Source organism: Myxocyprinus asiaticus, chromosome 39, assembly GCF_019703515.2.
Source record: "Myxocyprinus asiaticus isolate MX2 ecotype Aquarium Trade chromosome 39, UBuf_Myxa_2, whole genome shotgun sequence".
In the NCBI taxonomy this organism is placed as follows: Eukaryota; Metazoa; Chordata; class Actinopteri; order Cypriniformes; family Catostomidae; genus Myxocyprinus; species Myxocyprinus asiaticus.
In genome coordinates, this window is record NC_059382.1 from 30,426,416 (window position 1) to 30,449,677 (window position 23,262).

At 37.8% G+C, this 23,262-nt stretch overlaps 1 protein-coding gene across 1 annotated transcript in view; it reads left to right on the top strand.

The window, feature by feature from the left end:
• LOC127430036 (LHFPL tetraspan subfamily member 6 protein-like) overlaps nucleotides 1–19,250 on the top strand; it is a 116,463-nt gene extending 97,213 nt beyond the window's left edge. The window contains exons 3-4 of the mRNA XM_051679460.1: nucleotides 10,827–10,925; nucleotides 17,955–19,250. Coding sequence (XP_051535420.1) covers nucleotides 10,827–10,925; nucleotides 17,955–18,073 — 218 coding nt within the window. The 3' untranslated portion in view covers nucleotides 18,074–19,250. The remainder of the gene's footprint in view (nucleotides 1–10,826; nucleotides 10,926–17,954) is intronic.
• The last annotated feature ends 4,012 nt before the right edge of the window (nucleotides 19,251–23,262 follow it).

Sequence of the window (23,262 nt, forward strand, 5' to 3'; positions counted from 1 at the left end):
CAATAACCCACATAGGAAGTGTAGCGAATGGGATTAAACTTTTTTTTTTATTTTTTTTTTTTAAAAACCTTAATGAAATGCAATCAAATAAACATGGAAAATTGACAGACTGCATGGGGTAGGCACGGGCTGTTTCAATAGGTTATAATGATTTTGATTAAGTGTTCAGCCGATGCTACAGCTTGGCGACTTGAAAGTTACTTGACTTTAAACCTAGCAAAACATTTTTAGGACATTGCATAATGTTGCATTTTGGTTGTGTGAAGCAATAAAACAACAGACGTTAAAAGCTCTTCAGTGACCGGAAATTTTGTTCATAGATTCTTTTCTGTTTCTGAGGGGTTGCACTGGGTAATAAGTTTTCACTTAAAATGTAAAAGTCCCCAGATACACAAGTCATATGTGGTACCACTGGAAAGCTTAGAATCTGAACTTTTCACAGAATTCCATCACTTTTTTTTTTACTTATTTCACACTAAACAATATAATTACCTTGTGATAATTATGTAGAAATATCAATATGATTATAAAAGTTTTTCATATCACACAAAAATATTCATATATCAAATGAAAGCGTTTGAAATTCGGTTCACTGGAATGTGACTATGCAATATTTTGTTTCCATAACACCACAGTTTGAATGATTATCAAAAGAATCACAAAGTGCAATATGACCTCTGTAAGACAACAGAGACAGATGTCTCATGTCTGCTCCAATTACTGCTTCTGTAAGCCCCAAGTAGCCACAAACTCTACATCAGCTCTTACCTTAGGCTGTTTTCTTTAAAATGATACATTTTTACTTATCTGTAGCTTGCTTGTGTAAATTATTCAGTGTTATATCTTAGATGTCCAGAACAAAATATGCAGTCCAGCAGAAAAATCATGATAAACAAGCTACAACCTAGATCAGGGGTCGGCAACCTTTTTGACATGGAGTGCCATTTTTTATTTTCCTGGTTAATGGCTGTGCCGACATCCACCCTGACGTCCACCCCAACCCCACAATAATTTGTAATTTTTCATTACAAATTATATTATCAGCATAACAGTTTGAGTGCAAAACCCGATATGATATAATCATGATCCTGCATGTGAATTTTCACAGAGCATCTTGTGAAAGTGCTTTAATGGAAATAAACCTGTGCTTTTGTACAAAATGATCAACTATTTAGCCCTTTTAAGTGAATCGCACCTGCAAAATCCTAAAACTTTATTTCCAGATTTAATTTATATTTTGAATAGACTCACATTTTTATGTTTTATGTTTTCTCTTTTAATCATTTAATGTAATTTTGAGTGTGATTATGGATTAAGGAGGGTGTACCTGTATGCTGGGTTGGAAATCTCAAGGATTAATATTGTTGTTTTCCTTATTACATCACGTGTTGTTCTGAAAACAAAAAGAAACAAATGAAACACGGATTGTAGGCTGTCATCCATGCAGCCTGACTGAAGGAAAGCGGGCGCATTTTAACTTGTGCGATTAACCAAAAGAGAAGCGTGAATGGCTTGCACACGCTGCACAAGTCAGTTGGGTACTGCAGTCTCGTCACATTCTTTTTGTTTAGCCTCCCATTCAGCTGATGAAAACACACTGCGTGATCATGAGGAATGATTACATCAAGATGCAAACTGGAATGCAGGTGTGGAATTTCATATAATTAAAATAGTCTACTCCTCTTTCGCCGTTGCTGGCATGCCAGTAATAACCCCTCTGCATGCCAATGCTGGCACACGTGCCATAGGTTGCCGACCCTTGACCTAGATCAAACTTATAGTACACTTAGAGGCCAACATTTTCAATTAAACAGTGAGGAAGGTGTGTGGGATCACAAAATATGCTGAATGTCTATGGACGAGCACATGGCAAGTGCTCAGCTTCGTTAGAGCACCACTTGATTTTCAGATCTGTATATTGTGATGAAAGGTGAAAGAGGAAAATTTGTTCTTCCTAGTACTTGCTGTTATCTAGTGGAATGAACTTAGAGCAAACAGAGCATTCTTTTCTTTTTCGCATCTCTTTTCTCATGCTTTCAAAGATCGGACAACAAAAGAATGTTTATTTAAATGTTGGTTCATCATAAGATTGTAAACATAATATTGTTGAAATTATTAGAAACTTTTTTAAATGCAATTAGTCCACTTTATGTGTGTAAATTGAGCTTTTTTTGGGGTGAAAAATTGCAGGTGGCAGCTAAAATGTGCAGCAGAGAATAAGGGGTTAAATATCAATTATGTTCTGATTGGCCAGGATTGTGTAGCCTACTTCTTAATTTTATACAACTAAAATTTTGGAAATGTAACAATACCCACCTGGTAGGATTTTTCATGTAGCCTCATAATGTCCATTTAGAATATTTTAGCATTTTATTAAGAAAACAGAACAGATCAAAATGCAATGTTTCCAGAATATTTTGCATAGGTTTTAAAATAATGTAATTTGTACAGTATATTTAAATTGAATGTTTCAAAGTCATAAAGTAAATATTTTTGTTTATAGAACATATGTTTATGACCAAAACAAAATCAGTCCCCATTACAACATGTGGAAAATTTTGTTTATATATATAAAAAAAAAAAAAAAGAAACAAACGAAGCCTGTGCTATTCGGGGCACTAATTTTAAAGTTGACTTTACTTTTACTTTATTTAGGTCAAGCACGGCCATATGCAATGAACCACAGATAGAAAGTAAACATTCCATTGTAATTACAACATTGCACCCCTTTTGCTTGAGGCAATAGCTTACTGTCTCAGATCTTGAGGTGATTAGCCATGTTCCTGCACCTCCAGCTCCTCCATGGAAAGTATGTACAGGAACACCATCATTATTTGTCACACGTTCCTATTTGAATCAATAAGTAATGTGCCTCATTAACATCTTAGCGATAGAAGAATATTCCTGACTGGATTTTTCAGCAAATCAAATGTGTGAACAAAGAGAAGAAAATGAGAAGATAAAAGACAGGAGCAACTCTTTGGTCTGATAAAGAATAGAAGACAGAACTGTTTCTCCATTACTCCTTGTCATCCATCTGCAGGAAAGGAATAGAATAGAACTCTCTTTTGTTGATCTGTGCTTTCTGTTTTCTTTTACTCACTGTTGTTTTATATATATATCTATATATATAAAACTCAGCAAAAAAAAAGAAACGTCCCTTTTTCAGGACACTGTTATTTTAAAGATAATTTTGTAAAAATCCAAATAACTTTACAGATCTTTATTGTAAAGGGTTTAAACAATGTTTTCCATGCTTGTTCAATGAACCATAAACAATTAATGAACATGCACCTGTGGAACGGTCATTAAGACACTAACAGCTTACAGACGGTAGGCAATTAAGGTCACAGTTATAGAAACTTAGGACACTAAAGAGACCTTTCTACTGACTCTGAAAAACACCAAAAGAAAGATGCCCAGGGTACCTGCTCATCTGCGTGAACGTGCCTTAGGCATGCTGCATGGAGACATGAGGACTGTAGATGTGGCCAGGGCAATAAATTGCAATGTCCGTACTGTGAGACGCCTAAGACAGTGCTACAGGGAGACAGGAAGGACAGCTGATCGTCCTCGCAGTGGCAGACCACGTGTAACAACACCTGCGGGACAGGAACAGGATGGCAACAACAACTGCCTGAGTTACACCAGGAATGCACAATCCCTCCATCAGTGCTCAGACTATCCTCAATAGGCTGAGAGATCCTGGACTGAGGGCTTGTAGGCCTGTTGTAAGGCAGGTCCTTACCAGACATCACCGGCAACAATGTCACCTATGGGCACAAACCCACCTTCGCTGGATCAGACTGGACTGCTCTTCACTGATGAGTCGCAGTTTTGTCTCACCAGGGGTGATGGTCGGACTCGCGTTTATCATGGAAGGGATGTGCGTTACACTGAGGTCTGTACTCTGGAGCGGGATCGATTTGGAGGTGGAGGGTCCGTCATGGTCTGGGGCGGTGTGTCACAGCATCATCGGACTGAGCTTGTTGTCATTGCAGGCAATCTCAATGCTGTGCATTACAGGGAAGACATCCTCCTCCCTCATGTGGTACCCTTCCTGCAGGCTCATCCTGACATGACCCTCCAGCATGACAATGCCACCAGCCATACTGCTCGTTCTGTGCGTGATTTCCTGCAAGACAGGAATGTCAGAGTTCTGCCATGGCCAGCGAAGAGCCCCGATCTCAGTCCCATTGAGCACATCTGGGACCTGTTGGATCAGAGGGTGAGGGCTAGGGCTAGGGTTATATTTCTGAATTAAAATTATCAAACAATAGCCCGTTTAGCAATGAAAGCCATTCTCAAAAAATGATATGAAAATTTTTTTTAAAATGTATTACATTTCAAATCTTTAAACTCCCCTGTCAATTCAAGATCTAGACATGTAGTGCTTGGGAGGAGGAGGGTTTCAGAGAGAAAAATCTTGTAATGTGCTGCAGTGGAACCGGCTGCTGGCAACATGATTACACGGGAAGTCGGCATGCTGTTTCCGAAAGTTCCAATACCCTAGGATCGGCAACAGTATGCCGACTCACTGACATGGCCTATCTCACATCGGACATTTTTGCAATGGCTCCACAACCGGTAATTTCCCTTGTGGCGCAACTGGTAATTGCATCTTTTGCACAGAAGACCACAATTCAATCCCCATATAAACGAGGAGGTAAATACATTTGTATAAACAATCACGAGTGTGGTAAGGAGGTTGCATTTTTATCCCTAACATTGAATTTTGTCTCTACTAATGGTTAGGGTTAGATTTGAGTTTTGGTTGGGGGGTATTTTAAATAAAATAAGCATTTCTCTTCACTGTTTTACACCCTGTACAGCTGAAATCAGTTCTCTTTACAACTGGCTTCTGGCGACCTCTCCTCGACATAAATGGATGTCACACTTGTTTATATGCTCTGAAACACTTACCGCTTTAGCCTCTAGGGGCAGTATTTTAAAATTTGGTCAACTTATGCTGATTTCAGCTAAAGAAATATCAGCACACACTTGCCGATTTTTACGTGAGATCAGGCTGCCATCTTACCTGCAAACAAATGAGGCAGTGGGTGAGTTTGGAATGGTATACTACCCATACTACTCCTTTTTCTTTTGCCATGTCTGTCTATGGCAGAAATAGTAAGAGTAGTATAATAGTATGCCATTACAAACTATGCCAATTTTAATGCTGGACAGTGAGAGAATACGGAAGTTGATTGGCTAACAGATTACATGACAAACGACCTATACGTTTCTGTCATGTAGAGTTTCATGACTGACTGGACCATTTTAGGGAAACTGAAAAGTAAAGGAAGGGGGACAAGTCCAAAGTAAAGAATATGTAACCTTTCAACAATTGTAAAAATTAGGAAAGAGTGATTAACAAGACACAAAAAGATGCAAAATGTATATAACTAGAATGAGCTATATTTCAAAGCTATATCCTAGGGGACTAAAAGTACCCCTACATGAAGAATTAAAAATGTATGAATCAAATGAAGAATTGATAACAGAAATACAGTTTGATGATTGGTATTTTGTATGTCTCTTGATGCTAAAATGAGGACAGTATACACTACGATTAATGAAGACCAAAAAACTGCTTCATCCTTCATTCCTTTAATTTTTTAGGATTGAGGAGGCTGTAGTGCTTTTGTTTTTACTTCTCCATGCTGTGGGGCATTTCAAGCTGATTACATGGCTCTTTATCTCTTGACATTACTGACGGCATGAAAGAGAATTCATGATTTTGTTTAATATTCAGTATGAATACATTAGAGTCACAACAGGGCTGGGCTGCTGGCAAACACATCCATGCCTCTGCTGCATCAAGTAAAAGAAGATTATATAAACCCAAACTTCCCAAATACAGAGGCAATGACAGTTTTAGTGGCACTTAACGGGAAGACTAGAAGCTATTTTGGTGCGTCTTCAGCATTTGGTCTTTTGTTGATTTGGCATGGTGAATACTCTTAAGAAGAACTACGTTTTTCTTCTACTTATGCATATTTATATAATAGCACATTACATATCAGCATGCTTGGTACCTCATATAAACTTGCAGTTGTTTGGATAAGACTTATGTAATGTTATATAAATGTGATGAATGTGTATTTACAGAAACTAGATTTGTACATTTTCTGAATATTCGTGAGTGGTGCTTGGTCATGCAAAAAATTTGCTGCCACGATGCTATGGTTGTTATGCAGTTGCTAAGGTGTTCTGAGTGGTGTTTACCATGTTTCCATGTAGTTGCTAGGGTGGTTCTAGGTGGTTGCAAGGGTGCTCTGGGTGGTTGCTAGGTGTTTGCTTACTGGCCCAAGTCAAAAAGATTCCAACCTTAAATCTCTATGATATTCTGGTCCCTAGTAATGCTTGCCTTTTTTTATTTATTTATTTATTTCTGGCTTATTTAACAGGGACAGTGCACATTAATAAACATTGCTGTAAATGCGCCAGAGTTAGCCAAAAGGCTATTTTCATCTGTAGTTCCAGGACAGATGTTACAGAGTCACCCTAAATGCAGAATATAAGATTGAAATTGCACAGTTATTGAGATAATTTCATAAGCATGCAAAAAAATAATAAAGGGAAAAAAGAATATTAATGTTAATGAAAACATCATTCAATACACCCTTGTACTACATTGTCAGGTACTGTTTAAAACATGCAACACAGAGTCTCATACAAGACATGCAAAATTATAAAATGAAAAATATGAATGTTAATAGAAATATGGACAAAATACGACTACATTGTGCTGCATTGTTAGACACTAACTTAAACATGTAAAGCAGAAGCACAGACATAAAAAAGTATGCACTGTATATTAAATACATAAATCCATCTGACACAATAAAAGCAAAACCACAATAAGACATGAATGCAGATACATAAGGGCAGACTGGCAATAGCAAGATAGCGACAGATGACAGCAGACAGCAAAGAAAGTTCAACACAGAAAGACTGAGGAAAATAAGGTGCTCTTGCGTTTTAGTACTGACAGAGCTGAGTTCTAATTTACCATTTCTTTAAATGAACTCTAAATAAACCGTATGTGTTCAGTTCTCTAATAGTTGCTGGGATGGAGTTCCATTCACGTGCAGCTTTAACAGAGAATGCAGATTGACTGAAAGTACTTTTCCTAAGCAGAATAATGCAATCCCCTCTTGCTGCACCTCTCGTGGACCGATATGCAGTTGTTCTTATGTTGACAAACTGTCTGAGTGGAGGAGAAGACAAGCCATATATAATCTTGTACATAAGACAAACATCTACATATTTAATCATGTTTTCCCAACTCAGCAAGTTATAATTTTTAAATATTGGACAATGATGAAATTGTACCGAATTCTTGTGAAGGATTTTAAGTGTTCATTTATACAAAGACTAATGGTTTTAGAGTAGTTGGACAAGCCTGTGACCAGATTGTTAAATAATAAGTTATATGGGAAATGACCATAGAATGCATGTACATCTTAGCCGCATCTGTTGACATGTAATCTGAATTAACCTAAAATTTGAAAGATTAAATTTGACCGAGTTACAGACCTTTTTAACATGAGCCTTGAAAGAAAATTTGGAATCTATCAGAACTCCGAGATACCTGTATTCAGATACAGCCTTCAGCCTCTCCCCTGATACAAAGAGATCTGGCTCTACACTACAACTGTTTGTCTTGGTGAAAAACATGCATACTGTTTTTGACACATTTAGTTGCAAACAGCATTGCTTTAACCATGCTGTTACATGAACTATGGAGTGTTGTGAGTTCATTAGCCACTTGTGTCATACTGCTACCATGTATATAAATTACAGTCTCGTCCTCATATATTTGGATGTTGGTATCAGGACATACAGATGGAAAATCATTTGTATATAATGTAAATAGCAATGGACCCAGTATAGATCCTTGTGGAACACCTGTGGACATACGCAAGGCAACTGATTGATAATTCTGTGCTCAGACATACTAAGATCGATTTAACAAATATGATTCTATCCAGTTAAGTGGATCTGAAGAAAAATTTAAGCTAGATAACTTAGACATGAGAATTTTATGATTAACAGTATCAAAAGCCTTCTTGAGGTCAAGAAACACAGCTCCGACAACACCACCTTTATCCAGTAGAGATTAGATTAACAGTTGGCTGTCTCAGTTGAATAATTTGCTCTGAAGCCAAACTGAAGTGGGTGCAGGGCAAATGGACTAGTATTCAGATGGCAGATGATTTGCTCAGCTACCAATTTCTCTGCAACTTTTGATTGCATCTATCCTTTGCTCTGGATGGTTTAAGAGATCTAATCCTTCTCGTAACATCTGATTCAGTGACAGTCCTTATGCTGAAGGCTGGCAAAGTCATTATTCACACATACAGCGCCCAAAAGCTCCTAATTTTTTTAATTTAATACCTGTTTTAATTCCTGTGCAAATTATATTATCAGCATAAAAATGTTAGCAATATTTTGCATTTGAAAGTTGATATATATTTCACAATTTCTTAGTTTTTTTTTTTTTTATTTGCTTTTGCTTTAATGACAGCATGCACTCGAGCTGTCATGGACTCCAGTTTGTGTCAATGTCCCAAATTTGCTTATTACTGTATTTGTGACTTAGAAATAGTGCAGACATTTAAAAAAAAAATTAATACATTTTCAGTGTTGTTTCACACTTTTTAACCCCACTGTATTAAATAAAGGACACAAAAGACACTTGTTCTGTGGAATGACTAGGTTATTCCTGTCTCAGTCTGTATAAGCACATCTCTTTCCATGCTTAGACTCTGTACTGTGTACAACATAAGTGTATAGATTAATTCCTTTCTATCTCAACCCAGCACTATCCAAGTCCACTCTGTGTGATGGGGGTTAATTGATGCGCCTCAAAGTGTCTATCCCCACTGTCTCCAGCCCCACTAAAACTGGTAGGCAAGCAAGGGGCGAATTGGAAAGGATTAAGCTAATGTGATAGAAAAGCCCATTTGCTGAGGACTTGCAGGCAGGTATTTATCTGCAGACAGAACTGCCAGAGTTAAGGGGGGGACTCTGTGTCAAGACCCTGACTCAAGGAAATCCACAAGAGTGGCACTATCTTCTTGCAACACTGCAGGACCCGGACTAGTTCCTTTACGGATTCAATGGATGCCTGTTCAGTTTTATTGCTGCGATACTTTTAGGCTAATCTTTTGTCACTAAGAAGCTTTGCTTAGGTGACTGACCTCAATTTTGGATTGATGTAGGTTTCTGGTCCATGTTAGATGTCTAGTTGGGGATTTTCTGTAAGGTTGATTGTTTCCATGCAAAAGCAAAGGGAAATTACTTTTATATTATACAGACACTTTAGAGAGAATGGATTGTTGACAATGGACTCTTTGTTCAGTAGACTTTTAGCTTACATAACGGTATGAATTGTGAATTTCAATATTAGATTTGCTATATTGAGTGGTGCTTGCTCATTCAAAACCCCACGCCCTGGTTGCCAGGGTGTTGCTATGCAATTGCTAAGGTGTTCTGAGTGGTTTTTAGTGTGTTACTATGTGTTTACTTGGGTGTTCTGAGTGTTTTTTAGTGCATTGCTATGCATTTGCAAAGGTGTTCTAAGTGTTTTTTAGCACGCTGCTATGCTTTTTCTAGGGTGTTCTGAGTTGTTTTTAGCGTGTTGTTATGCGTTTGCTGAGGTGTTCAAAGTGTTTTTGTTTTTTAGCATTATACGTTTGCTGAGGTGTTCTAAATGGTTTTTAGCATGTTGCTGTGCTTTTGCTGAGGTGTTCTGAGTGTTTTTTTTTTTTTTTTTTTTTTTTTTTTGTGCATTATGCATTTGCCGAGGTGTTCTGAGTGTTTTTTTAGCTCATTCTACATTTGCTGAGGTGGTCTGAATGGTTTTTAGCGCCTTGCTATGCATTTGCTAGGGCATTCTGAGTGGTTTCAAAGTCTCTTTCAAGGCAAGTCCACGAGGAACCCGCCCGGGCAGCTATTTTCTATGGACATAAGCTGCATGAAAGTACAGATCATATCTACTTGCAAGTGGAAAGACCAAAATTTCCAAAACGGTTGAATTACGAGCAAAGAACATATTTTAAATAAGCAGTAAAATCTAAAAATAGTATCATAAATTGTGCTTCTTAGTTCACATCATGCAAGAAAAACACTATTTTTTCAGACTGGCCCAGCTTATGCATATAGTATGAGTGTTCTCGAGTTGACTGACAGGAGATATCTGTATCTAAAAGGTAATTGTCTTTTTTACCTGTAAGGCAGGACTTTAATACAAGTGCTTTGTCTCTGGTGGTTTTTAATGTGATGCTATGTGTTTGCTAGGGTGTTCTGCATGGTTTTAGTATACCTTTTTTATTATTAATATACGTATGATATGTTTTATTGTGTATAACACATGCACTATACGTGTTGCTACTGTGGCAGAAATTTTACCTGTGGGAATTAAGTATATAAATCAATCAATCAATCAATCAATCAGTCAATCAATTTATCAAAATGCTATGCGCTTGCAAGGTTGTTCTGGGTGTTTACTTTCTGGCTCAAGTTAAAAGAGCCCACCCCCAAGTTTCTATGATATCCTTATCCTAAAAAATATGGGTTGGGTCTATGTTTTTGTTTTTACCATATACCAGTTAAAAATAAGTACGTTTCATCACTAAGAAAAGTAATAGCACACATCTCCTCAGTAAGCTCTATGATTTGAGATATTATTCATGTATGTAAGACAAACAGTGCAGGATGAGTTACATGCCAAAGTTTAATACTTAGTGTTAGGAGTTTAAGTACGGTTTATATGGTCCTGGGTGAAATTGTGTCATTCTCTCCCTCTGTTTCTCCAGGTCTGCTCATTGGTTCGGGATGTGCTCTGTATCCTCTCGGTTGGGACAGTGAGGAGGTCCGACAGACATGCAACAATAGTTCAAACCAGTTTGAACTCGGTATGTCTTCAGATCACTGTCACTCAATCTTCAAACATCTCCATCATTTACGCAACAATGTCATTGAACAGTTTGCGTTTTGTCCAACAGTTTTTTTTTTTATTAACAGGTTTCCAAACACTCTCCCTGTCTTCCATTGTCATGATATATATGTAGTCCCGCCTCACACTCAAGGTTTTTGTAAAAAATATTTTAAAAATATTTATTTAGAGATCCTATCACACTCAAGCCATTGGCAGAGTGCTGCTTCCAAGTTTTTTGTCAAAAATATTTTAAAAATACTTATCTAGAGATCCTACATACACACTATCAACTACTGACAAAGTGTTTTGCAAGGTCCATGCCTTGGTATGGATTGTAGAAAATTAGAAATGACAAACAATAAATACACATTTATTTTTTTATTTTTTTTATTCTGTCATATTCATAAAATGTTATGTAACATTATAGAATAATTATTTTCCATTTCAGTTGTCCATGAGAAAAACGTGCCGCATCTGTCAACGCAAAGTTTCTCTGCACTGTGCACGTGCAGAGATGCGCTCCATTAGACACGCACGCGATAGGCAGAGTAAAAGGCATTTACACTTAACGCAGATGTTTACATGGATTTATACAGTAGGCACTGATCTATTTCAGTACTGATATAAAAATGCATACATAGAAACTGATGTCATAAGAGCCCATAGTACAGAATCACCATTAAAATTACCTTCACCACAACACAGACAAGCTCACGTTATTACAATCGCCAAAACTCACCGCAACAAGTTTTCTTAAATTGGAGCTGCGATTCTAATCTTGAAATATCCACATGTCTTGGTGTAAAATGAAGGCATTGTGTGACGAAAGTGTTTGTTTTGAGCGCTTGCTGCTGCAGTCATGAACTTGACTCGAGTGACATAGTGCAACCATAAAGTTCCGCTGTCGTAAAAGTCCCATTCAAAACTCTCAATAAATTACGCATTTATTAAAATTAATTTAATTAAACCCAGTAATTTAACGAAAGGATGTTGCCCATTGTAATGAAGTCAAATTAAAAAAAAATTATTAGAAATGTACTTGAGTAAGAGTAAAAATACCCACTATTAAACATACTCTGAAAAGTACAATTTCTCCAAAATTGTACTCAAGTAAATGTAACAGAGTAAATGTAGCACATTACTACCCACCTCTGTAACTAATATGCCATCAATGCAGAGCTGTCTGGAGTCCAATCTCAAAGATTATTTTGCTAACCCGTTTGGCTAATTCACTGAAAAAAATTTACTCAAAAGAATGAGTAATTTGTGAATAGGGCATTAGTAGCATGGATTCTACACAGCTGACAGAAATAAGGAAAACACATCTAAATCGCTGATTTTGTCAGTGAGAGAGATGTTTTTCAGATAAGTCGGCGCACTCATGGTATATGAAGGGACTCAACTGGTCTTGGAGTAAATTTTGAGTCCACACTTGTTCCAGTCCAAATGCTCCCGAGTCCATGACAAGACCAAAACCTTAAAAATATGGTCTCAAGACTGCAGTCTTGAGTACTACATAACTGACAAGAACCAAACACATCACACAGTGCAAGAACAAGAGGGCTTATATAGACCATTTCGGCTCGTAGAGACAGCATACTGACCCATGCCCACAGAAGAATGCTACGTGCCAGCCTCAGCATGGCATGAGAGTGCACTCCTCCCTGGCGATTGATGTAGGACACCACCGTCCTGTTGTCCAACCAGATGAGGACATGGCTGTCCTGAATCTCCGGGAGGAAAAACTTTAATGCCAGCAGCACCATGAACATCTCCAGACAGTATATGTGCCAATATTGCTGCTGGCCCGTCCCATTCCCATAGGCTGGACGACCCTCATATACAGCGCCCAACCCGTGGAGGAGATGTCTGTTGTTCTCACCTTGCGGTGACACACCTGTCCCAACGGAATGCCCGACATCAGAAGGCTGGTCCATTTCCATGGTAAAAGATTTTGGTAGCACCCACACGTCACTTTGAAGAGACGGAACGCATCCATCAGTGGTTGAAGTCCCTTTGTGGAGTTCATCCAGCACTGAAAAGGTCTTGCATGCAACATGCCTAGGGGAATGACAGCGGAAGCCGCAATCATGAGCCCCAAAAGCCTGTGAAATGTTCTCGCAGGGGGAACCCGTCCCACTCTGAACATCGCTAGACACTGGCGTAATGACAGAAATGCGAGCTGGAGACAGGCGTGCCTGCATCGCTCACAAATCCAGCTCCACTCCTAGAAGCTAGTCAATCTATTGTCACAAACCAGTCCTCCGGCTACACTTGTGACATTATTTGTTTCTGCATCAGCATTCTGAATTGACATTCCATCAGAGTGAAATTCAAATGCAAGCCGTCTGAATTGAATGAAATAACCATGCTTTATCATTCAAAGGACCCAGTTTAAAACACACTTCAGCTGCTGCCAAGCCGACAGACGGGCAGACAGAGGAATTAATGCATGGCTCTTGCCTGCAGCGTGAATTTTAACCACTAGATGGCGCGCTTACTTTTGCCGACTGCCCCAGAACCAGCGGCACAGCGGATGGAAGCCTTCGCTCCTCCAGTACTGTGGCTGATTGAAGGGAATTTGATAATGTTTTGCCTTTATTGTATTTAGGCATAAATGATGAATGCCCTGAAATATATTTACAGCAGGGAGGCTGACAGAATAAACCTTTTCCCTAGTATTTTAAAAGGGGAAAAGTGAAAGAACATTGGGGGGAATGTGAAAGAAAAAACGAGTTAAAATGAAAGAAAGAAAAAAACGAGTTAAAATACCTCACATCTCCTGATAGAATCCCAAAAGAATAATTGCATAAACTAAGCACTCTGCGCGTTGGTTCACCATCACTCCATTGGGGAATATTCTCTTATTCCAGCCCCCTCGTTCTGCGGCGGGGCTCACCGGTCCATGCATGATCCCCTCTGCCGCAAGCAGTTCGCTTCGAATGTGGAGGGGAGAGAGAGAAAAGCCGAAGCCGATCCTCCATTGCCTTATTCATGTGCATTCTCTCAGAATGACACAGAAAAAGACAATAGGGACAAAGGGGCCAATTTGTTCCCTTCCAATGATGAATTTTCTCATACAGCATTTTTTAATGGCAAAAGCTCAAGACGCGCATGGTATCTCTTTCGCACGCTTTGTTTGTCAGAAAATGGCCGCCGAGCTAGGCCTCAGAGCATGTCTGATGAGACTTGCACTTTCGCTCAGGGGGTGGGTGACAAACATGAGGAAGAATCCGATGTCCGTTCACACTCCAGTCCTCTCAGACACAAAGCCGAAATCTCAAATGGCTCCCGCACACACAGCTCCAAATCTGGAGACTGTGGAACTGGAACAAGTGGGGACGCCTCGTGGTGAGAAATTGCGAGCCTCGAAAAGCGCTGCTGTCCCCGTCAGACCCTTGTAATGTTTGGAAAACCCAATAAAAATGGCTCTGAAATGTATGCTGTATAAACAACGTCCTTACATGTTTGCCGCTCAAAAGAGAGAATTAATAATCCTCGCCTCGACGTGAGTTGCTAGAAAACAAACACGGGCTTAGACAAAATCGTGCACTGAAGAACAGAAAATCTGACTTGATGGTGCGAAAGCGAGTGCCTTTATGGAGCCCATGACATAGCTCCCTAGGGAGCAATAAATTGGCGTGATTGTATAAGAGCTTCAGACCGCGTGACACTCAGACGGTGTCCCATAGAATACGCAGCTCGAGTTCCTACGAAAGGGAACTATATGTTTTTTGTTTTTTTTTTATCCCATTTTCTCCCAATTTGGAATGCTTATCACGTGTCTCACTGTGCATGACACCACGGAGACTTCGCACGTGGAGGCTCATGCTTTTCTCTGTGACCCACACACAACTTACCATGCACCCCATTGAGAGCAAGAACCACTAATCGCGACCACGAGGAGGTTACCCCGTGTGACTTTACCCTCCCTAGCAACCGGCCAATTTGGTTGCTTAGGAGACCTGGCTGGAGTCACTCAGCACACCCTGGATTTGAACTCGCGACTTCAGGGGTAGTAGTCAGTGTCAATACTTGCTGAGCTACCCAGGCCCCAGGGAACAATATGTTTATCTAAAATGTAAAAGATTTTACATTATTTAAATTAAAAGCCCAATATAATTTAATGAAGTGAAAGCAATGTCACTTTGTGTGATAATCTACAATATAATTTCAAACAATATATATATTTGTTCATGTGGAAAGGCTCGTCACACAATAAATTTGTCTTTAAAGTATGAGAATCACCTTACGAACACTTCTGCAAGCAGTATTTTTCACTTCTGCATCTCAGCATCACATACTGCATACAGGTACAGTATGTAAAGAATTTTTTTTATTTTATTTTTTTTTTATGTGCCGCTCAAAAGACAAAAGATACAGGGGGAGTGACTTCATTGCGTCAGGGATGTCACTTTACTCACAGCTGATTGGTTCAGTTTCAGTTTGCAATCTGTAACCCAGAATAAAACCTGCTATGGAGCAGGTTAGCCATGTAGCTTAAGTTGCTATGACGATGAACGATCAATGGGTCTGCATAAACCGACCCACCTTCTTGAGCCCGAAAAACCATAGTTTGCTCAAACTAAACTCAAACTTACATGGGTAGCCACTGAAACTGGCTTTGTGCAACAGGCCACATTAGCATTCGAAATACTTTGTTAATGTTTACATCCTTGAAATGGTCTATAAACTGAAACTACCAAGGATAGAAAGACTAATTAAAAAGACACACCTGGGACTAATCAAAGGAGGGAAACAGGAAACAGGACTTCAAAATAAAAGACACAGAGGACTAGCAGCCTCTACTGGCCGCTAGCGGAAAGTCTCAAACTTAACAGGATTACCTATTTATGGTACTCAAAAGGAGATGTTAGGCAGAATGTATGCCTCACAGTCATTGCATCTTTTTCCAAGAAAGTGAATGGAGACTGATGAGTCTATCACATTTTGTGTTGTATGGAAGAAAGTAATGGTGGCAGAATTTTCAATTTTGGGTGAAATATATCTTTGATGTATTAAATGTCTTGCTTCCTTTCTGTATTTCTTTCAGCTTCTAAAATCTTGTAGTTTCTGTTATTTTATAATTTGCATAGCCTGCTACTGATCCACTGAGGATCTTAAGTCTGTTATATTGACTTGAGGCTGATACTGTATTTAGCATGAATGCCCTTGAACTGATTTGAATGAAAATAACAGCAAACCACACTGCAATTTTGTGTTTAGGGTTAGGGTTTTGTGATTTGCAGAATTCATCATCATTATGATGATATTGTTTTTTTTTTTTTTTTCTTCTTCTTCTTCTGTTAATTAGCGGCTTTATTTCCATTTATAAAATATTCAGCAGCACTTCACTGATTTAAGAAGCTATTCAGTGTTTATTTGACTTTGCCACTAACAATTAAAACTCCAGATTTTACAGTTCTTGAGTTACTCTGCCATTCATTGACCTGTATTTTCACTGCATCTCTGCACTGTACCACAGTGTCTTTGAGTATTTTAAATAGCTTTAAAATAGGCACCCCGTTTGCGTGTGTGTGTGTGTGTGTGTGTGTGTGTGTGTGTGTGTGTGTTCAGGTTTGGCTATACATGTAAAGATAAAATTCGAAAATGTCCAAAAACCGACCTGTGAGGGCATTATTTTCTTCACTATGAAAAAATATTCATAAATCATCCAAATCATGTTTTGCTTTAAATCTAGGTTTGTGCAAGGGTTAGGTTTAGAGGTAGGGTATAGCAAACTTCATTAGCTCTGTATACTAAAACATTGCATCTATGAGATGTCCTCATTAGTGAAACTACAGAAAATGTTGTGTAGTTTGGGGAGAAATTTGTCCCTAAATTAAATAATGTTTTCAAACTTTTTGATTCCAAGGACCTCCAAATATTATGATCCCCTTGTAAGGACCCCCTCCTAAAATATAAAGGCAGCTATTTATTTTCATTAAGGCTGTTGATTTAATGCTTAATTCAGTGTAAAAAATAACACGTTCGATCACATTCAATCAGCAGCAGGGGGCAGTCAGCGCAACCTCATCTGTACAGGCAACAAACCACACTTACCAAGAGCAAGCAGCATAAAAAGAGTATAGCGTTCTTTCACGTTCTTTACGCTCAAGACGCTGAAAACCAGTGAAACGCGACACACTCCAAAAGTGTCTGTCTGACGCATGTGAACCTATGCACACATAAAAAAATAGCACAGACAGATGAAAGAATGCATTCTGTGAGAACAGCCTGGTCTACCTCGAAAAGTAGGCCGGTGATAGGCTTATGCTCAATGATATGGAAATAAAACAAACAATATATTGACTTCTAAAGCCACTTTGGCATTGTCTAATCAATGATTTACTGGTCTGCCACAATAATATAATGTATTTCAATTATCTGAATTAACTATTTGAGGGCCTTTCTCAGCAAATATTGATTTTCGATTAATTGTGATTTATTAATTGGCATCTAATGTAATTAATTCAATATTTTTTTTTTTTTTTTAACAATGACAGCCCTTATTTTCATGTATAAAGACCCATTCATAATGTGTGAGAAAAATGGTTTGCATGATATTATAAAGACAACGTATTGTTTGCAAAATTAAATAAATGGCTTTTATATTGTCTGGAAAAAATATCTGGAAAATATCTACTTTGTATTAAGGCAGCATATCTTTGTTTCTAACTACTATTAGAATAACAATATAAATATAAACCTAAAGAAAAGCTTTTTCAAAGAAAATGTAAAAGCACAGTAAATAGTAACAATGTCAAATTCTGTAAATGTTTACTTTTTACTTTCCTTTTTTGACCTTTTTTTTATTATTGTTTATTTTTTACTCTATGTTTCTCTGAAATGTCCGCACATCCCAGTTTGAAAACCCCTGGTTTACATGTCTCAGCAAAGTACTAGCACATATGACCAGTTTATTTTTTAAAGTAGGAGGCTCTCATGAGTTAATGCATTGTTCATGCACTTATGCCAGCTCTCTCTGTTTCTTTCTTGTCCTCAGGCTCTTGTCAGATCGGATGGGCGTATTACTGCACCGGGGCGGGTGCCGCCTCCGCCATGTTGCTGTGCACTTGGCTTGCATGTTTCGCTGGGAAAAAACAAAAGCAATATCCATACTAGAAGAACCAGCACCAGCTACAGCTCACACCGCCACCATAGCAGGACGGATGCCTGAGACCCGGTGAAGATCACCACTGCTGCCCAAGGCATGACAGTTTTCTTACATTAATCCAACTCCAACTCCAGTTCTGAAGCATTCTGCAGTCATAAAGACATGTATGGCTCATATGGACATTTATGTGATAAACATGAGCATGAACTACTCAAAGAGATATGACTATTGACAGTACTTACCATGATATCTTAAAAGCCACAGACTGTTTAACTGCAAAAGGACCAATTATTGTTTTTTATAACCACCTTTGTGACTTTTACAAGTATGCTTGTTTCTTTTTTGCTTTCTCTTGAATTGGTATTGTAAAAGTGAGCTATTGTTCAGGTATGAAAAAAATAGATAACAATTTACTTGAAATCTGTATAATGCATTAAAAAGGTATTCTTAAATTCTTATAAGCAGTTGTATGTTCTTTTGAAGACCTTTAATGCATTCAGACACATCAATTTCATGTGTAAGATTTTGTTATAGTGCATTCAACACTTTAAAGGTGTAACCATGAAAATATAAACTAATTTACTGTATTATGTATTAACTATGGGTAAAATTATTTATAAAAAAAAGATATCATGCATTTCAGTGTGTGTTATAAATGATTATGAATGCATTATAATGCATTATATATACAGATTTCAAATAAAGTTTTTTATTATCATTATTGTGGAGTGTTTATATTTACATATCCATTGTGAAATGCAATAATATTCATGGTTAATATTGCTGTATTGCTGTTTTGGTTTAAAGCTTAATCATTTTTACATTCATGTATGTTAGAAATAGAAAGTAAAATATATGTTCTGGTAAATATGTTTTGGTCTTATTGACATTGTGTTACAAATACAACAAAGAGGAATAAAAATGTAAATAAAATCTGTTCATCAACACTATTTTTTATGTTAAATTGGGCTGTAATGGTTGGTTGCAACAGTGCCTACCCACTTTGTCAGCCATTCCAGAATTGTTTATACCATTCATTTTTCCCCATAAAAAATCTGTCATATAAGAGTTCTAAACCAAGAATCAAACCAACCAAATACAAGGTAAATAATTGTGTCATTGTAAACATTACAAACTTTGATTTGAAGCAAAAAAATATTTGAAAATAAAAGGATGAAGGTACAAGGCTGTGTGCTTAACATCTGGAATGAGGGAATGAACTACAGTCCCATGAAGCAATGCAAATGAAGTAATCAAATTAAATTCTCCATTTCGTGTTTTTCATCGCCCGTCAGGCCCCTGGCCATTTTCATCGTTCTATTGTGGATGGCCTGTACTTACAGTACGCTACTGTCCCAATTCTTATATTACATAATAGTTTGATTGGATATGTAAATGGGATGCACTGGGAGGGAAACCTACAGAGGCCATTATTATTGTGTCTTGTTTTCTCAAGATGATCTGGACAAAAAGTAATCTAAAGTTCAAAATCAAGTTATATTGAGAAAAGATAATAATTTAGCAAAGCCTCTTTGTTTGGACACAGGCATTATTTTTTGCCATTTTGTTTGGTGCCGCTAGTGTCACAGAAATTACACGCTTCCTCTTTAAATCTAGTTTTTGTATTTAACATGCCACTTGTTCTGACTGATTTTGAACATGACTACAGGACACACCAACTCAATCTTTATTATTGTAAACATTTTGAAATAATAGCCATGTAAACGATAAAGTAACAGTAGTGAACAAAAACATGGGCATTCTCTCCACCAACTTCATGATTTAAACAGTATCAAAGGAGTTTCCATTAATGATGGACACTTGTTAACTGATTTTCCCTCACTCTCTAGTCTAACTTAAATAAATAATTTTGTAAAGACATTCATACATAGGCACAATTTATTGTTGTCCCCAAAAACAATTACAAGCATTTAAAGGAATAGTTCACCCCAAAATGAGTTTTAGGTGAATATCTCAGCTCTGTGGGTCCATACAATGCAAGTGAATGGTGACCAGAACTTTGAAGCTCCAAAAAGCACATAAATGCAGCATAAAAGTAATCCATACAACTCCAATAGTTTAAATCCATGTCTTCTGAAGCAATATAATAGGTGTGGGTGAGAAACAGATCAATATTTAAGTCATTTTTTACTATAAAGCTCCACTTTCACTTCCACATTCTTCTTTTGTTTTTTTGGCGATTCGCATGCTTCGTGCATATCACCACCTACTGGTTGGGCTGGTCAAAGGTGGAGATTTATGGTAAAAAAGGACTTGAATATTGGTCTGTTTCTCACCCACACCTATCATATTGCATCAGAAGACATAGATTTAACCACTGGATTACTTTTATGCTGCCTTTATATGCTTTTTGAGCTTCAAAGTTCTGGCCACCACTCACTTGCATTGTATGGACCAACAGAGCTGAAATATATTTCTACAAATCTTCGTTTGTGTTCTGCAGAAGAAAGAAAGTCATACACATCTGGGATGTCTTGAGGGTGAGTAAATTTTTTGGGTGGACTATTCCTTTAACAATAAGCCTTTAGATCACAAGGTTTTTAAGATAATTAGAAACATAAATTCAGTCAAGCGTGTCTAAACTTTTGACTGGAGAATCTGTACTGAAGATTGAGATGGTTTTGTTAAAATTACCCACTTACATTTAATTAGTCCACAAATGAAGCGGCATTAGTTCTTCTGAAGATCTGGGTGGCACTTTGAACTTCAAGTGTAGCTCATTTCATTTACATTTATGCATTTGGCAGATGCTTTTATCCAAAGCAACTTACAGTGTATTTATTACAGAGACAATCCCCCCAGAGCAACGTGGAGTTAAGTGCTTTGCTCAAGGACACAATGGTGGTGGCAATGGGGATCAAACCAGCAACCTTCTGGTTACCAGTTCTGTGTTTTAGCCCACTACGTCACCACCAATCCTATAACATGTCTGCTTTTAGGATGAAAACAGTTCTTCAGTCAGAATTCGTAACTTTACTCTGTGTAGACCAAAGGCACCTTCTGGCATATTAAATTTAACAAAACTGCATTTCTGTGATGTGATGAGTGAATCATAACATTCAACATGAACAAAATGTACAGCAGTAAATTGATTGCATTGTGAAAAATGGGCATTCCATACCAGAAGGATGCCAGATCTGAATGTCAGTCAAGCACATTATGAACACAAACTTTTGTATTGTTTGGAATAACGTGCACTGTTGTATTGTACTCAGAAAGACTAGGAACGCATGTCATGAAAGCAAATAGGGTCGGTTTTGATTCCATACTGTATGTGATGCATTTATAATTAATCCTGTGAGCTGACTTACTCATTAGTGGGATGTAAAGCTGCTCCTGCGAACTGTTCCCATAATGAGAATACCCATGATACCTCAGTCAAACTGCAGAAACCTCTCTCTCACTTCTAAGAGATGCCGGTCTTTGGAGCTAAGTGTCTCTCAGGTCTGTGTCAGATCTTTTTCTCCCATTGATATTGCTCGGGATTGTTGGATGTTTGAGGTGTGCAGCATGACACATTGGGGTCAAATGAACAGAGCGTCTCTCTCCTCCATTATCGCAGCTTGACATCTCACCGCTGGCAGTCACAGATGATACCATTTTAAGAGTGTTTCATATTGTTACAGCCATTATATGCAACAGTTTTACTGAGCACTTTACTCTGAATTGGCATTAATGACATGTGAAAAAGTGATTTCTGCAGCTAATATGTTGATAATATGTCACATTCAGGCTTATGGCATACACAAAGTAACTAGATTTTTACATTTAAGCATAAGTGATTGCTCCTTGCCCATGCAAAACTGCTGCCAAAATGGGTGTTGCGGGTGTTCTTAGTTGTTTTTAGCACGTTGCTATGTGGTTGCTAGGTGGTTTCTTACTGGCCCGAGTCAAAAGAGACAACCCCTAAGTCTTTATGATATTCTGGTACATAATGTTGCTCAGATTCCTCGTTCAGTTTAAATCTATTAGGTTTTTTGCCTGTTAATTGTCCACCTGGTGAAAATCTTAAAGGGATAGTTCATCCAAAAATTTAAATTCTCTTTCTTTCTCCTGCTGAACCTAAACGATGATTTTTAGAAGAATAATTGTATAAAATTAGTTAACAGGGTTTTAAACTTACTGTCATGCTAGTTGACCGTTACCAGAGACTGTTTTACCTAAAATGGAGCACTTGTATTAAAATGAATGGGAGAAATTGGACACCCAAATATGGCAGATGCAGAAAAGTAGGTCCTGCCTTACAGGTAAAAGAGTCAATCACTTTTTAAATCACCTGCCAGCCAACTCCAGAACGCATATGCGCATTAGCCGAACCAGCCTGAACATTTTCTTTATTTTAGTGTGATCTGAGCTAAAGAAGCACAATTTATTATACTATTGTTGTCATATTTTAATGCTGATTTGAAATATGTTATTTGATCATAATCTTGACCAACCATTTTGGAGATTTTGGTCCCTTTCCCCATTCAAGTAGATAGGAGGAGTACTTTTATGACGCTTGTAGAAAATAGCTGCCCGGGAGTGTTACAAAGATGGTGGCTGAGTGAACTGACTTGCCTTGAATTGGTTTGACCGCCACACTCTCTACTATGGTAAAAACGCTGAGGTTGTTATATCGGTATAAAAGATCTCTGTTACGCTCTCTCCTACAGTGGAGCCATATCTTAGTAATAAAGAATCTCTGATGATATTTGGCTGGTCACATGACCTCAATAAAGGGTTGGATTGGCCATCGGCAGGGGTTGGCCACTAGCAATAAATTAAAATTGCAAATCATAAAAATGATCTTCATTAAAAAAATAATCATTAAAAAATCTCTTATGGCAAAACACACAATTTAAAATTCAGCTTGTTGGATGTTTAACAAATATGAATTTAAAGACTACACAGCAGTCATTGTAGTGAAAGTTCACCCAAAAATGAAAATTCTCTTTATTTACTCCCTCTCATGCCGTTCTAGATGTGTATGACTTTCTTTCTTCTGCTGAACACAAATGAAGATTTTTAGAAGAATATTTAAGCTCTGTAGGTCCATACAATGCAAGTGAATGGGTGCCAACATTTTTAACCTCCAAAATCCACATATAGGCACCATAAAAGTAATCCATATGACTCCAGTGGTTACATCCATGTGTTCAGACAAGATATGATGGGAGTGGGTGAGAAAAAGATC